Source organism: Pristiophorus japonicus, chromosome 5 (assembly GCF_044704955.1).
Source record: "Pristiophorus japonicus isolate sPriJap1 chromosome 5, sPriJap1.hap1, whole genome shotgun sequence".
NCBI lineage: Eukaryota > Metazoa > Chordata > Chondrichthyes > Pristiophoridae > Pristiophorus > Pristiophorus japonicus.
Window position 1 is genome coordinate 292,219,777 of NC_091981.1, and position 22,496 is coordinate 292,242,272.

The 22,496-nt window shown below is 47.0% G+C and overlaps 1 protein-coding gene across 2 annotated transcripts in view; it reads right to left on the reverse strand.

The window, feature by feature from the left end:
* The window catches only part of LOC139264029 (uncharacterized), a 202,853-nt gene that overhangs the window by 163,783 nt on the left and 16,574 nt on the right, over positions 1-22,496 (reverse strand). For both annotated transcript variants that reach the window (XR_011593281.1, XM_070880132.1), the window contains exons 3-10: positions 21,341-21,373; positions 20,526-20,564; positions 17,872-17,928; positions 17,313-17,342; positions 16,407-16,439; positions 15,584-15,622; positions 4,709-4,756; positions 2,817-2,867 (exon numbers count right to left, since the gene is read on the reverse strand). Coding sequence is in view for 1 of the 2 variants with exons in the window: in XM_070880132.1 (XP_070736233.1) it covers positions 2,817-2,867; positions 4,709-4,756; positions 15,584-15,622; positions 16,407-16,439; positions 17,313-17,342; positions 17,872-17,928; positions 20,526-20,564; positions 21,341-21,373 (330 nt within the window). In the remaining variant the exon portion in view is untranslated. The remainder of the gene's footprint in view (positions 1-2,816; positions 2,868-4,708; positions 4,757-15,583; positions 15,623-16,406; positions 16,440-17,312; positions 17,343-17,871; positions 17,929-20,525; positions 20,565-21,340; positions 21,374-22,496) is intronic.

Consider the following 22,496-nt stretch of genomic DNA (forward strand, 5'->3'; position numbering starts at 1 on the left):
AAGGTCATCTTGCAAAGCCATCTGCAGTCTCCCCCACTGAAGGTCAGCAGCCATCCACCATCCATGCTGCAGCCACTGAGGTAGCACTTCATAGGAGCACGAGGACATGCAAACGGACACGAAGACAGGCAATAAGGGAATGCACAGGGGTGATTAGTTAACTTGGTTATGTAATATTGGAGTGATTGAAGTAGAAAGTTGGATTGAAATGTTGCTTTTTATTTTAATATTGTGGTCAAGAGGACACAGTGATGGTCTGTAACAGAGGGAAGGTAAGCTGTGAGACTACTGTTGAGGTTGGGTTCACTGGTAGTGCAGTCGGATGACTCGATCATGGACAGCCGAAGCAGAAAGAGGTGGTCTGGCTTGTCTCCTCCCTTCCGCTTCCTCCTCTTTCACTTCCTCCTCCTTGTCCTCAGCTGCTCGTCGTAGGCCTAGTGGCTCAGGCTGTGCCGTCATGATGGCAAGGTTATGGAGAAAGCAGCAGACCATGATGAAACTTATGATGCGCTCTGGTGAGTACTGCAGGATTCCTCCTGAGCGGTCAAGGCAGCGGAAATGATGTTTAAGGATGCCAGTGATTTGCTCTATCAGATTCTATGTGGCAGGATTTCTCTCATTGTATGCATACTGCCCATGTGTGGTTGGGTTGTGAAGTGGAGTTATGAAGCCAACATCCCCAGCATCAAAGCACTGACCACACTCGACCAGCTCCGTTGGGTGGACCACATTGTTCGCATGCCTGACACAAGACTCCCAAAGCAAGCGCTCTACTCGGAACTCCTACACGGCAAGCGAGCCGCAGGTGGGCAGAAGAAACGTTTCAAGGACACCCTTAAAGCCTCCTTGATAAAATGCGACATTCCCACCGACACCTGGGAGTCCCTGGCCAAAGACCGCCTTAAGTGGAGGAAGTGCATCCGGGAGGGCGCTGAGCACCTCGAGTCTCATTGCCGAGAGCATGCAGAAAACAACCGCAGGCAGTGGAAGGAGAATGCAGAAAACCAGTCCCACCCACCCTTTCCTTCAACCAGTCCCACCCACCCTTTCTCTGTCCCACCTGTGACAGAGACTGTAATTCCCGTATTGGACTGTTCAGTCACCTGAGAACTCACTTTGAGTGGAAGCAAGTCTCGATTTCAAGGGACTGCCAATGATGATAATGATGATGGAGTTATGAGCTACCCTTTGGTTTGTCTTGGGGGCTCAAAGACTGAGGGACCAGCGGACTGGCGCAAAATAAAAACATCATGACTGCTGCCAGTATACCAGGCATTTACCATCATATGCTGAGCATGGCCACACGCCAACTGCTCATTCAGTGAATGGTAACTTGTGTGGTTGAGGTAGTTCTCAGCATTTAGATGCGGCGCCTACAAAGTCACGTGCGTGCAGTCAATGGCACTCTGCACCATGGGGAAGTATGCGATCCTGGCAAAGCCATGTGCATGCTCCTCCTGCTTCTCTTTGGTCAGAGAGAAAACAATGAAGTCCCTGAAAGAGTATCTGTCACCTCTCTTAGGCAGCACTGGATGGCGAACTGGGAGATGTTACAGATGTCGCCTGCTCTAGCTTGAATGGATCCTGACGTGAGGATATGCAGGGCTACCTACGGTCACCTTCACAGCCACTGGGAGCAGTGTTCTTGCCCTGGTGTGAGGCTGCAGGTCTGGTTGCAAAAGCTGGCGGAGATCGATGAGCACCAGCTTCATAAAACGCACATGCCTTCCCACTGCTCCAGGCTCAGGCTGAGGTGCGGCAATCAGAGTTAACATTTCAACCTGTAACATTGGCCTGAACTTTAATCCTTTGGCGGTTTGGGAGCGGGGGAGCTCAGGAGTGGGAGAACAGATTTCCTGCAGGAATTTAACAGACCTGAAAATTTGAAAAATCAGGCTCTACGGAGCTGCATTTTTCGCCCTTTCTCTCTTTTTATGTCTGGGCTAAAAATTCTCGTATGCTGGAAACCTGTCACGACTAATGGCCACCTGCTGCGAGAGTGCAGAAAGTACCAAAACTTTGGTGCTACCTGCCCATTAACATCAGTGTGGTGCTGATTTTGTGGTTTAATGCGCTCTTTCTAGTGCTAAGCTCAGCAGGCGGCTGAAGATCGCATCTGTCTCCCACTTGCAGTGAAGGGGAAGGGGGAAGAAAGGGGCGAACCTGTGGGTCATGTCCGGAACAGTTGCCGTACCTGTTATAAAAATAATTTTTGCTTTTTTAATAGTTCATGAAATGAATGCATCTGCGTTCTCTGTAACATTAATCTTTCCCCAATTGTTACTCCTGAAAGTGTTTAAATGTGTAGTAATCGTGCCAGCTTTTAGTGGATCTTGCATACTCGACACAAAATAATTATTTGATAAATAATTGGATTTGGAATTTTGAAGGAATGAATTATAATTCCTTAAAATCTTAAGCAGTAGAGACCAGATTTGCGAGGGGGTGACGTTCTGATGAAGCTATCATAAAAATAAAACAGATCTTCAAATGTTGCAATGGAGTTCACCCATAATTTACTGACCCACAAACACTGTCGGCCTCTTGGAAAGGCACCAGAAAATGCAACCCCTTCCCGCCATTGATGGACAAAAAATGAAAGTATATAAGAAGAAAAAAAGAAAAGAATCTTGGCAAAGGAGGCGTTTGAAGTTCCGGCATTTTCCGGTGTTTTCCATCTGTCAGCCTCCATCCTCATATACAATCTGCCAAGTCCTGCCAGACTCCTCATGGCCGTTAACGCTGCTGAATCACTTCTAGTGACTGCACCCAGGTCAATTTCATTCAATTCAAACTTTTCAGTATTTTGAACTTACCTGGACCAGCTCCTGTTGGTACCCTTGCCATTTGAGGTTGCATCCTGGGGCCTGATTAGAAAGATGTAATTCAAGGTATGAATACAAAAAAAACAAGGTACGATTGTATCTATCAAGGAATAGGGCCTAGAAATTGTATTGTTTTTTGGGCGCTACTGAACACAAAAGGCCCCAAAATGGCGAGCAAAAAGCATATATGCACACTTCTGGCTGCATTTCCACACCAGTGGAAATAGTTCATAGTTTTTGCTGAGTTGCTGGTAGTCACTGTGTATCTCCGGACATCATTGCTTGAATTATACAAACATGTCATTCTGGTCAGACAGCATTTGTAAAATAAGTGAAAAAGCTAACGTTCAGAACTGGAAGATTTTACAGATGAACAGTTTATACGATTGAAAAGTGACACCTGAAACGTTGGTCTGGAAATACCTCAGAGATACACACGTAAGCACATAAACTGAGCAGCAGAGAAGAATTTACTGGCTGTTAACCATTTTTTCTTTCTTTACAGGTGCTGCCTAACCAGCTGAGCATTTCCAACATTTTCAGTTGTTTCAGATTTCCAGCATCTGCAGTATTTTGCTTTATGTTTTAAAAGTTTTACCGTGTTCCCTATGTCTTAGGAAATTTATAAAACCAGCATCTTTAAATTGGGATATAAAAAAATACAGCCAAAGCACGAAGGAAAAATCTATTTCCCTGATAGCTGCACGGAGAACGTTTACAGAAGAGCATCAACAGGCAAGTTATACATTAGGCTATTCTTCCTAGCTTGGCCCCTTTTAATGATGTGTCTGATATTTACATGCCTGGTTGTATTTCCAAAAGTGCAAAAACAGAAAAACTATTTTATTGTGTTTCATTTTGAATGTATATTTTTCCATTAACTTTTAATTTCACTTATCTCCCTAACTTCAGCATGTACTATCCATAGTCAAGAGGACTAATAGGCCTCTGCCTTGCTAATGCTACTCTTCAACTTAAAGGTGAAATGTGGAGTGCGTTCCCTGAAATCATATATCCAATTTAAGTATTTGAATTAAGACACATTGCCTGAATATCAGTGGTGCTATTATACACAGCAAGGTAGAGTTTGTAAGTTGGCATAGAGTTGTAGAATGCTCCTGTTTTTCCCTCTGATGGTTTGATGCCAGATTATTAGGAACACAAACAATGACATAAAAATAACACATTACCATCTACTTTTCCTTTTTTGATGATATAACGCAGACCTGCAACTATCTGTGTTAGGATAAGAGGGTAACCTGCCCAGAATTGCCAATATTGGATTGTTCCTCAGCATAAGGCTTTCACTCTCGACAAATATACTTGAGCCTTTCGTGTCCAAACATAAACATGCCTATGTTTGCCACATGGACTTTCATATATTTTTGCTTTTTTAAAAATCTATTTTTCCCTGTCTTTCTCTCTATTTTCAGTTTCTCTTTCTCTCTTCACAGCCCACCCACCTGAGCGAATTGCGAGTATTTTCTCTTGTTTATCTTTGGTCAAGGATTTATAGTTGTAATAGAATGTTTTTACAATGACTTTGTTGGGATAGCTCCATCTCTAGTGAGTTTTCAAGCCGTCTGTTAGTGGAGAAAAAAAACAAAATGCCATATTTCACGCACAGAGGAGCTTGTGATCCTCAGGTGGAATATAATCTCCCCTGTGGGAGAGCAAATGTGGGACAGTCGCTAGGCTTGATATAACTTATTAGCACACTGTGTTAGACCTATGAACATCCGAACAGTGACGGACAAGAAAATACCATGTGGTTCAAATAGCTTGTCCTGCAATATATACATTCCCAACCTCACCCAATACCATGTATTGCACCATAAAGCCACCTTAAAAAATAGTCCACATATTTTCTTTCCAACACTCACAAATCTCTTGTGCCCTTGCACCAGCCATAGCATCATTTCCACCGTATACTGAAAAAAAAAGAGTTTAAACTTTGCAATCAAAAACAATCCATAATGCATAAGTACAATATTGACCAAATAATTATTGAAATTATTTATTATAGAAGTCCTCTCGCAAGTTGATTTTCATCAGTCCATCTAGTTGCTTCCCATTTTGTCTCCATACCCCTTGATCCTTTACAGCTAAGGGGATCAAGGGGTAGGGAGAGAAAGCAGGAAAGGGGTACAGAGGGAATGATCAGCCATGATCTTATTGAATGGCAGTGCAGACACGAAGGGCCGAATGGCCTACTCCTGCACCTATTTTCTATGTTTCTATGTTTGCCCAGGATCTTGAATAAATTAGGCCTAAAGTTTAAAGTGCAGCTACAGTCTTCGGAAGGTGAACATTGGCCCCTGAAATTCTGTTTACGTTGTTCCCCTGGGAGTGGTGGAGGGGGCGGATGGGGGGGGCGGGGGGGGGGGGAGTGGGTGGGCGGGATTCTGCTGGTCTCCCCGCTAAAGTTACAGCAGAAGAACCACTGCAGAATTGCAGGACCATACTGATGTTTGTATTTATGTTCACAGACCATGTTTTTATTTCTGTTCATAGTCCCTTCTGTTATTCTCTGATGGTATATTAATATTATTATTGTGTTCCTAACACAGATGAGGCTGCACACAGGGAGGTTAAAGTAACAGTGACCTCAGTCTTTAATAAGACACTCCAGAGTGTGGAACAGGCCTTAGGGGCTGGCTTATATACAGTGCTCCCAAGCGATGTTGGGATCCCTTGGGAATTCAGGGGATGAGCTCCCTGGTGGCAGAACATGGGAGTGCATGTTTTACAGATACACAACATCACCCCCCGCCCCCCCACCAAAGTCAAAGTGGAAACTATTTACAAGGTGAGGCAGTCGGGAGCCTTTCTTTCCTTGGTGGACCACCTCGGTACAAATGTCTGTTCTGGTGTGTTGGCTGTGCCCTTGCTGGGCTGGTGTGTTGTTGACCCCACAGGGCTGCTGGGTGAGTCTGGCCTTGCTGGGCTGTTGGGCGTGATGGGTTCGATTTCCTGGTCCGGGGTGGTGTCATTGATCCTCTGGGTATGTGTTGTGGGCTCGAAAAAGGTGGTGTCTGCTGTGGGTTGTTCAAGGCAGTCTGTGAACCGCAGCCTTGTTTGGTCCAGGTGCTTTCTGCAAATTTGTCCATTGTCTAGTTTGACGACAAACACCCTATTCCCTTCTTTAGCTATCATCGTGCCCGCGATCCACTTGGGACCATGTCCATAGTTTAGCACATACACAGGGTCATTCAGATCAATTTCTCGTGACACAGTGGCGCGACCATCGTTTACATTTTGTTGCTGCCGCCTGCTCTCTACCTGATTGTGCAGGTTGGGGTGAACCAGCGAGAGTCTGGTTTTAAGTGTCCTTTTCATGAGTAGCTCAGTAGGGGGCACCCCGGGGAGCGAGTGGGGTCTCGTGCGTTACCTGAGCAGTACTCGGGACAGGCGGGTTTGGAGTGAGCCTTCTGTGACTCATTTAAGGCTCTGTTTGATGGTTTCTACTGCCCGCTCTGCCTGCCCACTGGAGGCTGGTTTAAACGGGGCCGAGGTGACATGTTTGATCCCATTGCGGGTCATAAATTCTTTAAATTCGGCACTGGTGAAACGTGGCCCGTTGTCACTGACCAGTATGTCAGGCAGGCCATGGGTGGCAAACATGGCCCTCAGGCTTTCAATGGTGGCGGTGGCGGTGCTTCCCGACATTATTTCACATTCAATCCATTTTGAAAAAGCATCTACCACCACCAGGAACATTTTACCAAGAAACGGGTCCGCATAGTCAACATGGGTCCTCGACTATGGTCTGGAGGGCTAGGACCACAAACTTAGTGGTGCCTCTCTGGGTGCGTTGCTCAACTGAGCACATACGCTGCATTGCCGTACACAGGACTCTTAAGTCAGAGTCGATACCAGGCCACCACACGTGGGATCTGGCTATCGCTTTCATCATTACTATACCCGGGTGTGTGCTGTGGAGATCCGAGATGAACATCTCCCTGCCCTATTTTGGTAGCACTACGCGGTTACCCCACAACAGGCGGTCTCCCTGAATGGACAGCTCGTCCTTTCGCCGCTGGAACGGCTTGATTGGCTCTTGCATTTCAACGGGGATGCTGGCCCAGCTCCCATGCAGTACACAGTTTTTTTACTAGGGACAGCAGAGGATCTTGGCTGGTCCAAGTCCTAATCTGGCGGGCCGTGACAGGTGATTTATCATTTTCAAATGCTTCCATGACCATCAACAAGTCTGCGGGCTGCGCCACCATCAACAAGTTTGCAATGGTGGGCAATGGTAGCCGACTGAGAGCATCCGCACAGTTCTCGGTGTCTGGCCTGTGACGGATGGTATAGTTATACGCTGATAGCACTAGTGCCCACCTTTGTATGCGGGCTGAGGCATTAGTATTTATCCCCTTGTTTTCAGCGAACAGGGATGTGAGGGGCTTGTGATCGGTTTCCAGCTCAAATTTGAGACCAAACAGGTACTGATGCATTTTCTTTACCCGAACACGCATGCTAATGCCTCTTTCTCAATCATGCTGTCGGCCCTCTCGGCTTTAGACAAGCTCCTGGAAGCATAGGCGACAGGTTGCAACTTCCCCGCAACGTTAGCTTGTTGTAATACACACCCAACTCCGTACGACAACGCGTCACATGCTAGCACAAGTCTTTTACACGGGTTATACAATACAAGCAGCTTGTTGGAGCATAAAATGTTTCTGGCTTTCTCAAAAGCAATTACTTGGTTTTTTTCCCCATACCCAGTTCTCACCTTTGCGCAATAATACATGAAGGGGCTCTAAAAGGCTGCTTAACCCCAGTAGGAAGTTACCAAAATAGTTGAGGGGTCCCAGGAACGACCGCAGCTCCATGACGTTCTGTGGCCTGGGTGCGTTCCTGATAGCCTCTGTCTTGGCGTCTGTGGGCTGAATGCCGTCCGCCATGATCTTTCTCCCAAAAAACTCCACTTCTGTTGCTATGAAGACGCATTTCGACCTCTTCAGCCGCAGCCGTACGCGATCCAGTCGTTGGAGGACCTCCTCCAGGTTTTGTTGGTGCTCGGTGGTGTCCCGACCCGTGACCAATATGTCGTTCTGAAAGACCACCGTGTGTGGTACCGACTTGAGTAGGCTCTCCATGTTTCTCTGGAAGATTGCTGCAGCCGACCGAATTCCAAGTGGGCATCTGTTGTAGATGAACAGTATTTTGTGCATGTTGATGCAGGTGAGGCCCATCGAAGACTCCTCCAGCTCCTGCGTCATGTAGGCCGAAGTCAGGTCGAGCTTGGTGAACATCTTGCCTCCTGCCAGCGTCGCAAATAGGTCTTCTGCCTTAGGTAGCAGGTATTGGTCCTGTTGCGAGAAACGATTAATAGTTGCTTTATAATCGACGCAAATCCTGACCGTGCCATCACTTTTGAGTACTGAAACAGTCGGGATGGCCCACTTGCTGAATTCCACTGGGGCGATGATGCCCTCGCGTTGCAGCCTGTCCAGCTCGATTTCCACTCTCTCCCTCATCATGTCAGGTACCGCTCGCGCCTTGTGGTGAATGGGTCGTGCCTCTGGGACCAAATGGATCCGCACCTTTGCCCCGGAAAAGTTTCCAATGCCTGGCTCAAAAAAGGGAAGGAAATTTGTTCAGAACCTGGGTACATGAAGTTTCATCAACATGTGATAGCGCTCGGATGTTATCCCAGTTCCAGCGGATTTTGCCCAGCCAGCTCCTTCCAAGCAGTGTGGGGCCATCACCCAGGACAATCCAGAGTGGCAGTTCGTGCACCGTGCCCTCGTAGGTGACCTTGACCATGGCGCTGCCCAGGACAGTGATAAGCTCTTTGGTATACGTTCTCAGTTTCGTATGGATGGGGCTCAGGGCTGGTCTGAATGCCTTGTTGCGCCACAGTCTCTCAAACATCTTTTTACTCATGGTGGATTGGCTAGCACCAGTGGCAGTTCCATGGCTATGGGTAAGCCATTCAATCTTACATTTAGCATTATAGGTGGACATTTCGGCGAAAAGGTGTGCAGCCCGTATACTTCAGCATCTGCCTCATCTCTCTGAGGCTCGAAATTGCTTTGATCCATCATGGACCGATCTTCCTCTGACATGTGGTGGTTAGCAGGTTTTGCAGAGCTTGCAGCTCGTTTGCAAGCTCGTTGGAGGTGCCCCATTGTTCTACAGCTCTTGCAAACATACCCTTTGAAGCGGCATGAATAGGCTGAATGGAAGCCTCCACAATGCCAACAAGATGTGAATTGCCTTGCATTCATCCTTTGTTGGGGACTCTGAGTCATCTGGGTCACCTGAGGCCTGCTGGCAGTTGCAGACTCGTGGGTTCTGCCCTGTACATTTCTGCTCGCAAACACAGTTCCAGTTAATTTATGAACATTGCTAGCACTTGTATGCTGAGAGATTTGTTTGGTGTTATCACTGGTGAACATAAACGCCTGTGCTATCGCAATGGCCTTACTGAGGGTTGGTGTCTCTACAGTCAAAAGTTTTCGTCGGATGGTCTCGTGGCCAATGACCAGTAGAAAAAAGTATTTGCTCCAGGTAGCCATCAAACTCACATTGTCCTGCAAGTTGCCTTAGCTCGGCGACGTAGCTCGCCAGCTCCTGACCTTCAAATCGCTGGTACGTGTAGAACCGGTACCTCGCCATCAGCACGCTCTCCCTCGGGTTAAGATGCTCCCGAGCCAGTGAACACAGTTCCTCATATGACTTAGCTGTGGGTTTCACCGGAGCCAGAAGATTCTTCATGAGGCTGTAGGTCGGTGCCCCGCAGACTGTGAGGAGGACCGCTCTCCTTTTTGCAGCGCTTCCTTCTCCGTCCAGCTCGTTGGCTACAAAGTACTGGTCTAGCCATTCGACATAGGCTTCCCAGTCCTCACCCTCCGAGAGCTTCTCCAGGATGCCCACAGTTTGCTGCATCTTTGCGTTGGATTCGTATACTCGTCGCCATAATTGTGTTCCTAACACAGATGAGACTGCACACAGGGAGGTTAAAGTAACAGTGACCTCAGTCTTTAATAAGAGACTCCAGAGTGAGGAACAGGCCTTTGGGGCCGTCTTATATACAGTGCCCCCAAGGGATTCTGGGATCATGGGAGTGCATGCTTTACAGATACACAACATCTATCACAACTGTGGACAATGTCAGGAGGATGTTCTTTTCTCAGAGAATATTAGACCTCTGGAACTGTCGGCTGTCTGGTGTGGCGGATGCTGATTAGCTGAATTCCTTCAAGCGAGAGTTGGACCTGTTTCTGGCTGGGGAGGAGATCACCGCTTCGAGAAGATAGATACTTCAGGGAACTAAGGCCCACAGCAATCTCCTGCACTAGTTTTGATCATCTAGATGGGTTGGAGAGGATTTTCCCAGGTTTTCCTTTTACCAAATTGGCTTGGGTTTTGAATCATTTTTTTACCTCTTCCTGGAGATCATATGATTTCAGGTGGGGTGGAGTGTACATATTGTGATAGACAAGGTATCGCAATTGTGTGGGACAGGTGCGACGGACCAGATGTTCTTTATCTGCCCATCATTGTTCATGTGTTCATCTGATTAAATTGAAAGGGCCAATGTTGACTTCCTAATGAGTTATTCCTTATCACAATTAAGGACTTTCTTGTTGTACAAAGACCAACTAGCCAGATTGACCAAGAGCAGTGAGTTCAGCACCAGTGACACTGATGAACCTCAATGATCAGCTAAGCCTTCTGAAAAGGGTAAGAGAATGGCTACAAAGATCAAGAGGATAATGTTGGAGACGCAGCCAAGGAATCAAGAGAAGCAGCACACGATCTTTATAGCAGACTATCATCAGAATTACAGACAGCACCCTATGTGGAGGTAAGCTTTGGTCAAGAGCAGTCTTTTGTCGTCCAGGGGCCAGGGTGTCAGATTTCAGTGATTGTGTGGATGACATAATTAAAGGTGAGCGCCAAGGTATATTAGCATGGCTAGAGGTTTGGCTAACTAACAGAAAAGAGAATCGGGATAAATAGATCATTTTCCAGGTTGGCAATATGTAACTCATGGCGTGCCACAGTGATCAATGCTGGGGCCTCAACTATTTACAATTATATTAATGATTTGGATGAAGGGACCGAGTGTAATGTAGTCAAATGTGCTATACAGATAGGTGGGAAAGCAAGTTGTGAGGGGACGCAAAGAATCTGCAAAGGGATATAGATAGGCTAAGTGAGTGAACAAAAATTTGGCAGATGGAGTATAATGTGGGAAAACTTGAGGTTATCCTCTTTGTATAGAAGAATAAAAAAGGAAATTATTGTTTAAATGGGGAGAGATTCCAAAATGCTGAGGTACAGAGGGATCTGCGGGTCCTTGTACATGAAACACAAAAGGTTAGCATGCAGGTACAGCAAGTAATTAGGAAGGCAAATGGAATGTTGCCCTTTTTTGCAAGGGGGATGGAGCATAAAAGTAGGGAAGTCCTGCTCCAACTGTACAGGGTGTTGGGAGACCACACATGGAGTATTGCGTACAGTTTTGGTCTCTTTAGTTAAGGAGGGATATACTTGCATTGGAGGCAGTTCAGAGAAGGTTCACGAGGTTGATTCCTGAGATGAAGGGGTTGTCTTATGAAGAAAGGCTGAGCAGGTTGGGCCTATACTCTTTGCAGTTTGGAAGAATGAGAGGTGATCTTATTGAAACGTATAAGATTCTGAAGAGGCTTGACAGGGTAGATGCAGAGAGGGTGTTTTCTATTGTGGGGGAGTCTAGAATTAGGGAGCATAGTTTCAGAATAAGGGGTTGCCCATTTAAAATGAAAATGAGGAGGAATTTCTTCTCTCAGAGGGTCGGGAATCTGTGGAATTCTCCAGCCCAGAGAGCTGTGGAGGCTGGGTTATGAATATATTTAAGTGGGAGATAGACAGATTTTTGAATGATAAGGGAATGAAGGGTTATGGGGAGTGGGCAGGGAAGTGGAGTTGAGGCCAAGATCAGATCTGCCATGATCTTATTAAATGGCAGAGCAGACTCGAAGGGCCAAATGGCCTACTCCTGTGGATGCTGGCCAACCGGAAGCTCAGGGTTACACTTGCGGACTGAACGGAGGTGCTCCGCAAAGCGGTCACCCAATCTATGCTTGGTCTCCCCAATGTAGAGGAATTTCTATTTCTTATGTTCTTATGTTCTGTAGTAGGTTTACAAATTGGTATTAATGATACAATGGATAGAAATCCATTTGATTTGCAGGATTCCTACAAGGATCTAATTGAAGACCTCCAGAGTGACATGCAAGGGTAATAGTCTCAGGGCATTTACCAGTCACGTTCTGATCATAGGAGAGGAACAGCCGAATCATGGGATTCAACATCTAGCTTCAGGATCTTTGTAAAAAGAAGCTCCACTTTGTTGACAATAGGGGCATGCTCACTTGACAAGGTAAGCTGTTGGCCAGTTTCAAAATGATGCTGCTTTTTAACATTAAATTAGGAGAATGCGCCAGCTCCCAACAAACTGGAAGTGTTCTGCACATGCACACTTCAGGTTCATCATGGGAGAGGGCTCGTGAAATGTTTATTTAAACACTGTGAATATTTGCACTGTGTTTTTAGTGCGCCTGCATCCTATGGACTCCGCCCTTACGCCTCTCACACATGGGCAGACACCTCGGATCCGAAAGCATACCCGTGAAATGGGGCCCCGACGAGTCTGCATAGAGTCCGCTGCTGAAATATTTTCTGCCGATGCCGCTGGATTTGATTCCAGCCTTTGCATTATTGCAGCCTTCTTTGGGAGTGAAAGCATCGGAGGTAGTGGAAGAGAGGGGGTGGCAGGCGGGCATGGCAAGGGGTGGGGGGGGGGGGGGGAGGAAGAGGCGGGCAGGAAGAGAGGCGGCGGGCAGCATGCAAGAGGCGGGAAGTGAGGCGGCGGGCGGTTGTGGGGGGGGGGAGAGAGAGAGAGAGACGTGGGGTGCGGGGTGAGAGTGAGAGAGACGTGGGGTGCGGGGTGAGAGTGAGAGAGACGGGGTGGGGGGAGACAGGGAGAGAGAGAGAGACGGGGATGGAGAAATAGAGGCGGTGGGGGGGGTAGAGAGAGAGAAGGGGGGGAGAGAGAAAGAGAGACGGGGGGGGCGGGGAGTGAGAGAGACTGGGGCTGGAGAGAGAGAGAGAGAGGAAGTGGGAGAGAGGGAACTTAGAGAGGACATATCATGTTCTTCCAACCCCCTTTACACCCACACCCGATTTCTCGGAAAGCTCAGTGAGTGTGTTACAAGGGACATCTTTGGAGTGGATGAAATCCGGAAGTCATGACACTGTCACTATTCACTTCAATACCCAATAAACCTGTTAACAATCCGTGACCCACACACAATGCCCCATCTATGTTGGCGGGGCGGGGGGGGGTGGCGGAAGGGGGTGGTAAGGTCCAGAACTTGGGCAGGGGAGGCATGCACTTGGGCTGGGGTCAGGGACTTCGGCTGGGGAAGGCATGCACTTGGGCTGGGGTCAGGGACTTCGGCTGGGGAAGGCATGCACTTGGGCTGGGGTCAGGGACTTCGGCTGGGGAAGGCATGCACTTGGGCTGGGGTCAGGGACTTCGGCTGGGGAAGGCATGCACTTGGGCTGGGGTCAGGGACTTCGGCTGGGGAAGGCATGCACTTGGGCTGGGGTCAGGGACTTGGGAGGCTTTTGCTGGGTTGTGACTGCTTTCAGGGGAGTTCTGAAGTCAGCGTGGCTTGAATTACACTTTGCAAAGCCATTCAGAACTTGGGCTGGGCAGTTCCAATTACACATTCCAGAGAAACTTTTGGGGGTGGCTTATCCTCCAAGGGGACCAATCAGCAATCAGGTCATGTGATAATGGAGAGCCAATCAGCCAAAACTCAGTGCAAATAACTGCATCCTTTTTTAAATGCCGGGAAGGGAGTGGTCTCTGGGGGGAAAATACCAGGGAGGGAGGGGTTTCTGGGGAAAAAGTGCCGGGGAGGGAACGAGCACCTTGAAAAGAACCCAGAAAATTCTGGTTCCAGATTAATGCGCAGTACGCTTCTGCGCAGCCTCCATTCGTTGGCAACTTCCGAGATTAGAATTGCCCCCTATGTTTCTGTGGGAATAGTTACAGAACTACTCGACTTCATGGGACAGTCAGAGGAGCAGTTTGGAGTTTGGAGTTTGGTGCGCGAAGCTGGAGCTGTGGGCAAATCAAAAAAAGCTAGCCACCGCAGCAGCAGAATCAACAACGTGGAGGTCGGATACGGCGAGGAGCGGAAGTCGGAATCGGAGTGGAGCGGAGGTCGCGACTGACGAGGAGCAGAGGTCGTAAGCGGCATGGAGCGGAGGTCGGAATTGTGGAGGAGCGGAGGTCAGGACCGACAAGGAGCGGAGCGAGGGACCGACAAGGAGCGGAGCGAGGGACCGACAAGGAGCAGAGATCGTAAGCGGCATGGAGCGGAGGTCGGAATTGGGGAGGAGCGGAGGTCAGGACCGACAAGGAGCGGAGTGAGGGACCGACAAGGAACGGAGCGAGGGACCGACAAGGAGCGGAGCGAGGGACCGACAAGGAGCAGAGATCGGAAGCGGAGAGGATGAGGCACAGAGGAGCAGAGAGATCGGAGCCCAGAGTGGAGCAGCGTGGACAAGACCAAGGGAAGGTGCAGCACAGTCCAATAGTGAGGCTGTGAGGTCGTAAGGATCACATTGCGGACTATGAATTCCATGTAGAGAGAGATCCTGTGGGAAGGAGGAAGGGAGGAGGACAGTAGAAGGATGTTTGAGTTTGTGCATAAGTATTGGCACATGCGGTGGAGCCTGGTCTCCAGTCGTCTTCGATCCCCTTGCCACTGGACCAAGACCTTGCTCTGTCAAGTCCATGTGGTGGCTGGTGTGCAACGGCCACCCCACATTAAAAGAATTCACGCACCGGCATCTTCCACTATTTAAAACTAGTTCATCAGTCACCTGAGTATTCATTTTTAATGTGGAAGCAAGTCATCTTCGATCCCGGTGGGACTGCCTATGATGATGATGATGATTCAATTGAAAGGTTTTGATGTTGTCGGAAACTTTGAAAATACTGGTAGTGATAGGAAAACATGTAACAATTCCAACGGGGAGAAATTTGGGCCATTTGCGCCTCCCATTAGCGGGGCTCGAGGAGCACTAATGAGGAGCAAAAGACTTTGTGACCGAGGGCAGTGCGTTAATAACTCCTGCTGAATTTGACGAGAGGTTAGCCGTGGCAGTGTGATCCGATCTCCAGAGATTGTGACGACATCGCCGTGTCTAACGCTGTGTCTCCCCGGACCCTAAATTGAGTATCGCCCACTGAAGCTGTGCCGGGTGGTGATGGCGGCAGCTTCAAAGGACATGAACTGAGCGGCTGGCTGCCAGCCTGCCGAAAGTTAAAGGGGATGTGGCCGGCTGCTCATCAAAAAAATGTCGGCTTTTTTTTCCTCACCGCTGCGTCTTTGGACTTGGGGGTCCGTGCCGTGATCGCTCAGCTCGGCACTCTGCTTGGGTGGTCCAGGTAGGTGTGTATAAAATCTGCAGAGTCTGCAGCTTGGGCCCTTCCCTTTACTTCAGGGAAGGGCCCCTCCTACACGGCAGCGCCACACAGCCCAGTGCATAGTGCTGCCGAGCCGTGTGCACCACTCCTGATGTGTCTGCTCCACTACCACCCCAGAAAGGAAATAGAGCACTTGATTTAACGCTCCACTTCCTTTCGGGGGAGGTATCCCCAATTTCTCATCAGGGGCAAGAGTTCTGTACCCGACTTTTTATCTTACAGATCAAATCTTTCTCATTCTACAACTTACTGTTTTGAAGACGCTGTGCTGATTGAGCCTGAATCAATCCTGTTGATAAAAAATAAGAGCACTTGGTAGAAACTTTGCACATCAAAAAACGAAATCTCAGTGATTTAAGTTGGCCAAACCTCCAGGATTGTCCTCCTTTCTCCAGGAATTAAAGATTACATTTCTGGACACCTGCTGTGAGTAATCTGAGAGAAAAGTCACAGGAGGATTCATGAAAATTGTGTTTTTTTTTTCATTTCTTTGAACATGAAAAAATAGTCTTTTTTATAGGTGGGGGTCGTGTAATGAAATCTTCAGGAAGCCGTCCAACACCAACAACAACTTGTATTTAGCGCCTTTAACGTAGTAAAATATTCCAAGGTGCTTCACAGGAGCATTATCAAATAAAATTTGACACCAAGCCACATAAGGAGATATTAGGGCAGAATGAGGTAGGTTATAAGGAGCATCTTAAAGGATGAAAGAGAAGTAGAGAGCTGGAGAGGTTTAGTGAGGGAATTCCAGAACATGGGCCTTGGCAGCTGAAGGCACAACCACCAATGGTGCAGCAAGAGGCCGGAATTAGAGGAGCGCTGATATCACGGAGGGTAGTGGGGCTGGAGGAGATTACAGAGATAGGGAGGGGCGAGGTTATGGAGGGATTTAAAAACAAGGATCGATCAGAATTTTAAAATCTAATGTTAATTGGTTGCTTAACCAGGAGCCAATGTAGATCAGCGAGCACAGGGGTGATGGTTCCAACTAGAGTTGGCAACACTACAAGTACAGAATGCCGCAGTTCATTGCAAATCTGAGCAAAATCTTTCGTTATCTTTCAACTTACCAGCTTTGGCTTCCAAATTACGCATATACTGATCTGTGAATGGAGAATAGAAAAAATTGTTGAAACCTATGCATCAAATATACCTAAATACCGTAGGGTAGAAATCGGTCCTCATTGCATTTGTTTTCCGGGCAAAAGAACAAGGGCAAAAGGGGTTCATTTTGCACGCAACATTCTGTGCCTGATCTGCGCCTGCATTACAGGCGCCAGCATATTGGTAAAGGTGACTTTACAGGCATCCTGCGCAGCTACCAATTGGTCTGGAGCCGTACCTGCTCTGCTCAGAATTCTTAAGCAGATGCTGTGGCCTAGGCAGTGACCAACCACCAAAAAGCAAGGGGTTGAATTGACTAATCCCCGAAAACAGGCATGAGGATCATGGTTCGTCCGTTCTGGTGCAAACCTCTTTACCAAGGTGGTAACCTGCACATTTCCCATCGGAAGTGAGTTTATGCATCTTGGAACTTATTTTTGAGCATTAGGTGGCTGTGTAGCACCTAAAAGAAGGGTGCTACACAATTGAGCCCCCTCAGTTTTTAACAAACATATTTTTAAAAAACTTTCCCGTGGAGTCAGGAAGAGCAGCAGTGCTGCCGGCAAAGCAGGTGGCCTGACATTTGGTGGCAGCTCGTTCAAATTAACCAAATGATGCCTGAGAACGAATATCCGGGTGGCCTCGGGCCCCTTGTTGGGGCATACGCTGTTCGCGTGCCAGTGGTATGGACCTGAAAATGGGCTATAACCAATTTCCACCCCTAAATGTTTTCAACTAAACAAACATACTCCCTTTAGTGTTTTTAATCTAGACATCCTGACAATGTACAGTGCAAGTGGAAACACTACCATGTAATGTCATAAAGCAATACAGTATATTTGTTAAACATTTTTCCTGTTTCTATAACTCACCATTCTGATCTGCTATGCTTTTTCGTGATACTGTTGAGAAAGAATAGAGGTGATCAAACCTTGTTCATAAAAATATAAAATAGAGAAAATACTGAATATTGTTTCAGCGATTGTCATAGCTTCCAACGGGACATTCGGGGCCGGTTTCGATGGGGAGCAGAGCATTACCGTCCGGAAGAGGTAAGCCAATGTGCAATGCCCCGGTTGCGAAACCAGCTAGATTTTTGGCCGACCCGTGGTGCTCCGTAGAGCGCCCTGCTGGGACCGCCTGTGAAAGTTAGAGCTGCAGCAGTCACAGTGAGGTAAGTAATGTCGACCTCAGGGAAGTGTGATTGTTTTTTATTTTTTTTTGCGATTTCTGTTGCAGTGGCGTGAGTTATTTATTGGGAATGCTTCTGCTGGGTTCTGTTCAGGTTTTTCCTGATGGACAAGAAAATAGCATGTGGTTCAAATAGCCTGTCCCACAATATATACATTCCCAACCCCACCCAAAACCATGTATTGCACCATAAAGCCACCTTAAAAAATATAGTCCACATATTTTCTTTCCAACACTCACAAATCTTTTGTGCCCTTGCACCAGCCATAGCATCGGATCGTACATTTCCACCGTATACTGAAAATAAAAGCAGAGTTTAAACTTTGCAAATCAAAAACAATCCTCAATGCATAAGTACAATATTGATCAAATAATTTACGTTATTTTTTTGCATCAGTTCATCTAGCTGCTTATCATTTTTTTTGCCCAAGATCTTGAATAAATTAGGCATAAAGTTTAATATGCAGTTACAGTCTTCAGAAGGTGAACATTGGCCCTTGAAATTCTGTTTATGCTGTTCCTCTGGGGGTGGGAGAGGGGACAGATCGGTTGGTGAGGGGTGGGGGGAGGATTGTGCTGGTCTGCCCCCAACGTTACAGCAGAAGAACCCCTGAAGAATTGCAGGACCATACTGATGTTTTTATTTATGCTAACAGTCCCTTCTGTTATTATCACAACTGTGGACAATGTCAGGAGGTGGTTCTTTTCCCAGAGAATATTGGACCTCTGGAACTGGCTGCTGTCTGCTGTGGTGGATGCTGTTTAGCTGAATTCCTTCAAGTGAGAGCTGGACCTGTTTCTGGCTGTGGAGGAGATCACCTCTTATAGAAGATAGGTACTGCAGGGAATTCAGGCCCATGGCAATCTCCTGGACTAGTTTTCATCGCCTAGATGGGTCGGAGAGAATTTTCCAGGTTTTATTTTCCCAAATTGGCTTGGGGTTTTTAATCATTTTTTTGCCTCTTCTAGGAGATCATATAATTTTGGGTGGGGTGGAATGTACATGTTGTGATAGACAAGATGTTGCAATTGTGTGGGACAGGCTCGACGGACCAGATGGTCTTTACCTGCCCATCATTGTTCATGTATTCATCTGATTAAATTGAAAGGGCCAATATTGACTTCCTGATGAGTTATTCCTTATCACAATGAAGGACTTTCTTGTTGTACAAAGACCAACTGGCCAGATTGACCAAGAGCAGTGAGTTGAGTACCAGTGATACCGTTGAATATATAAGCATGGATAGAGGATTGGCTGACTAACAGAAAAGAGAGAGTCGGGATAAATGGTTCATTCTCTGGAAGGCAACCAGTAACTAATGGGGTGCTGCAGGGATCAGTGCTGGGACTCCAACTATTTACGATGTAGATTAACGACTTGGAAGAAGTGACTGAGTGTAACGTAGCCAAGTTTGCTGACGATACAAAGATGGGAGAAAAATCAAAGCTTGGTGAGTGTGTTAACAAGGGACATCTTTGGAGTGGAGGAAATCCAGAAGTCACGACATGATCACTAGTCACTTCATACCCAATAAAACTTAACACTCCGTGACGTAGACGCAATGCCTCATCTATGGTGATGGCGGGTTGGGTGGGGGAGAAAGGTGAGGAACTTGGGCTGGGGAAACATGCACTTGGGCCGGGGGTGGTGGTAAGGACATTGGGATGGAGGAGGAATGCACTTGGGCTGGGGTCAGGGACTTGGGAGGGTTTTGCTGGGTTTGTGTATCTCTATTCTCTCTGTGACTGCTTGCAGGGACACTCTGAAGTCAGAAATGTTCCAATTACACTTTGGAAAGTCACTCATAACTTGGGCTGGCGGTTCCAATTACACATTCCAGAGATACTTATGGGTGTGTCTACAAGGGGTCCAATCAGTAATCAGGTCATGTGATAACGGAGAGCCAAACAGCTAAAACCCACTACAAATAATTGCATCCTTTTTTAAATGCTGGGAAGGAAGTGGTCTCTGGGGAAAAAATGCCGGGGAGGGAGCGAGCACCTTGAAAAAATAGAGAAACTTCCGGTTCCAGATTCTGTGCAGCTTCTAGTCATTGGCAACAGTCACTTTGAGATTAGAATTGCCCCCTATGTTTCTGTGGGAGTACTTACTAAACTACTGTTCAGTTGAAAGGTTTTGATGTTGTCGTAAACTATGAAAATACAGGTAGTGATAGGAAAACATGTAACAATTCCAAAAGGGGAGTAATTTGGGTCATTTGCACCTCCCAGTGGCACGCTCGAGGGGCACTAACGAGGCACAAACGACTTTGTGACAAAGCGCGGCGCGCCAACGACTCCCGCTAAATTTGGCAGGAGTTTAGCCGTGACGCAACAGCGTTGCAATCCGATCTCCGGAGATTGTGACGACATCGCCGTGTGTAACGCCCTGTTAGCTCCCCGGACCCTAAATTGAGTATCGCCCACTGAAGCTGTGCGGGTGATAATGGCGACAGCTTCAAAGGACACGTACTGAGCAGCTCGCCGCTAGCCTGGCGAAAGTTAAAGGGACTGCTCGTCAAAACAATGTCGGCTTTTTTTTCTCACCATTGCAGCTTTAGACGCTCAGCTCGGCACTCTACTTGAGTGGTCCAGGTAGGTGTGTATAAAATCTGCAGAGTCTGCAGCTTGGGCCCTTCCCTTTAATTCAGGGAAGGGCCCCTCCTACACGGCAGCACCACACAGCCCAGTGCGTAGTGCTGCTGAGCCGTGTGCACCACTCCTGATGTGTCTGCTCCACTACCACCCCAGAAAGGAAATAGAGCACTTGATTTAACGCTCCACTTCCTTTCGGGGGAGGTATCCCCAATTTCTCATCAGAGGCAAGAGTTCTGTACCCGAATATCTAGCCCCTGTTATCATACAGATCAAATCTTTCTCATTCTACAACTTACTGTTTTGAAGACACTTTGCTGATTCAGCCGTAATCAGTTCTGTTGATAAAAAAAGAGCACTTAGTAAAAACTTTGCAAATCAAAAAACTACATTTCAAGGATTTAAGTTTGCCAAAGCTCCAGGATTGTGCTGATTCTCCAAGAATTAAAGATTACATTTCTGGACACCTGCTGTGAGTAACCTGAGACAGAAGTCACAGGAGGATTAATGAAAATTGTGTTTTTTTTTCCATTTTCATTGAACATGAAAAAATAGTCTGTTGAAGGTGGGGGTCGTGTAATGAAATCTTCAGGAAGCCGTCCAACACCAACAACAACTTGTATTTAGCGCCTTTACCGTAGTAAAATATTTCAAGGTGCTTCACAGGAGCATTATCAAACAAAATTTGACACCAAGCCACATAAGGAGGTATTAGGGCAGAATGAGGTAGGTTTTAAGGATGGTCTTAAAGGATGAAAGAGAGATAGAGAGGTGGAGAGGTTGAGGGAGGGAATTCCAGAACATGGGCCTTGGCAGCTCAAGGCACAGCCACCAATGGTGGAGCAAGAGGCCGGAATTAGAGGAGCGCAGATATCACGGCGGGTAGTGGGGCTGGAGGAGATTACAGAGATCGGGAGGGGCGAGGTTATGGAGGGATTTGAAAACAAAGATCAGAATTTTAAAATCTAATGTTAATCGGTTACTTAACCGGGAGCCAATGTAGGTCAGCGAGCACAGTGGTGATGGTTCCAACTAGAGTTGGCAACGCTACAAGTACGGAGTGCCGCAGTTAATTTCAAATCTGAACAAAATCTTTCGTTATCTTTCAACTTACCAGCTTTGGCTTCCAAATTACGCATGTACTGATCTGTGAATGGAGAATAGAAAAAATTGTTGAAACCTATGCATCAAATATACCTAAATACTGCAGGGTAGAAATCGGTCCTCATTGCATCTGTTTTCCGGGCAAAAGAACAAGGGCAAAAGGGGTTAATTTTGCACGCAACATTCTATGCTTGATCTGGACCTGCATTACAGGCGCCAGCATATTGCTAAAGGTGACTTTACATGCACTGTGCCTAATGCCTGTTTTAGGCCCTCTTGTTGAAATTGGTCTGCAGCCGTGCCTGCTCTGCTCACAATTCTTAAGTAGATGCTGTGGCCTAGGCAGTGACCACCACCAAAAAGTAAGGGATTAAATTGATGAACCCCTGAAAACAGGCATGGGGATCGCGGTAGGTTTGCTCATAACCTCTTTACCAATGTGGTAACCTGCACATTTCCTATCAGAAGTGAGCTCGTGCATCTCGGACCTTATTTTTGAGCATTAGGTGGCTGTGTTTCACCTAAAAGGATGATGCGACACAATTGAGCCCACTCAGTTTTTGACAAAAACAATTTTTAAAAACTTTCCCATGGTGTCAGGAAGAGCAGCAGTGCTGCCGGCAAAGCAGGTGGCCTGACAATTGGCAGCAGCTTGTTCAAATGAACCAAATGATGCCTGAGAATGAATATCCTGGTGGCCTCAGGCTCCCAGTTGGGGCATGCGCTGTTAGCATGTCACTAAAATGGACCTGAAAATGGGCTATAACCAATTTCCACCCTAAATATTTTCAAGTAAACATACCCGTCTCAGTGTTTTTAATCTAGATATTCTGTCAATAAACAGTGCAAGTGGAAACAATACCATGTGCTGTTATAAAGCAATACAGTATATTTTTTTTAAATGGCCAACATTTTTCCTGTTTCTATAACTCATCATTCTGTTCTGCTTCGCATTTTCGTGATGCTGTTGAATAAGCATAGAGATAATTAAATCTTGTTCATAAATAAAGAAAATACAGAATACTGATTCAGCGATTGTTATAGCTTCCAGCGTCCCGCCGGGACATTCAGGGCCAGTTTCGACGGGGAGCGGAGCATTACCATCCGGAAGAGGTAAGCTGGTGTGCACTCCCCTGGTTGTGACACCGGCTCGATTTTTGGCTACT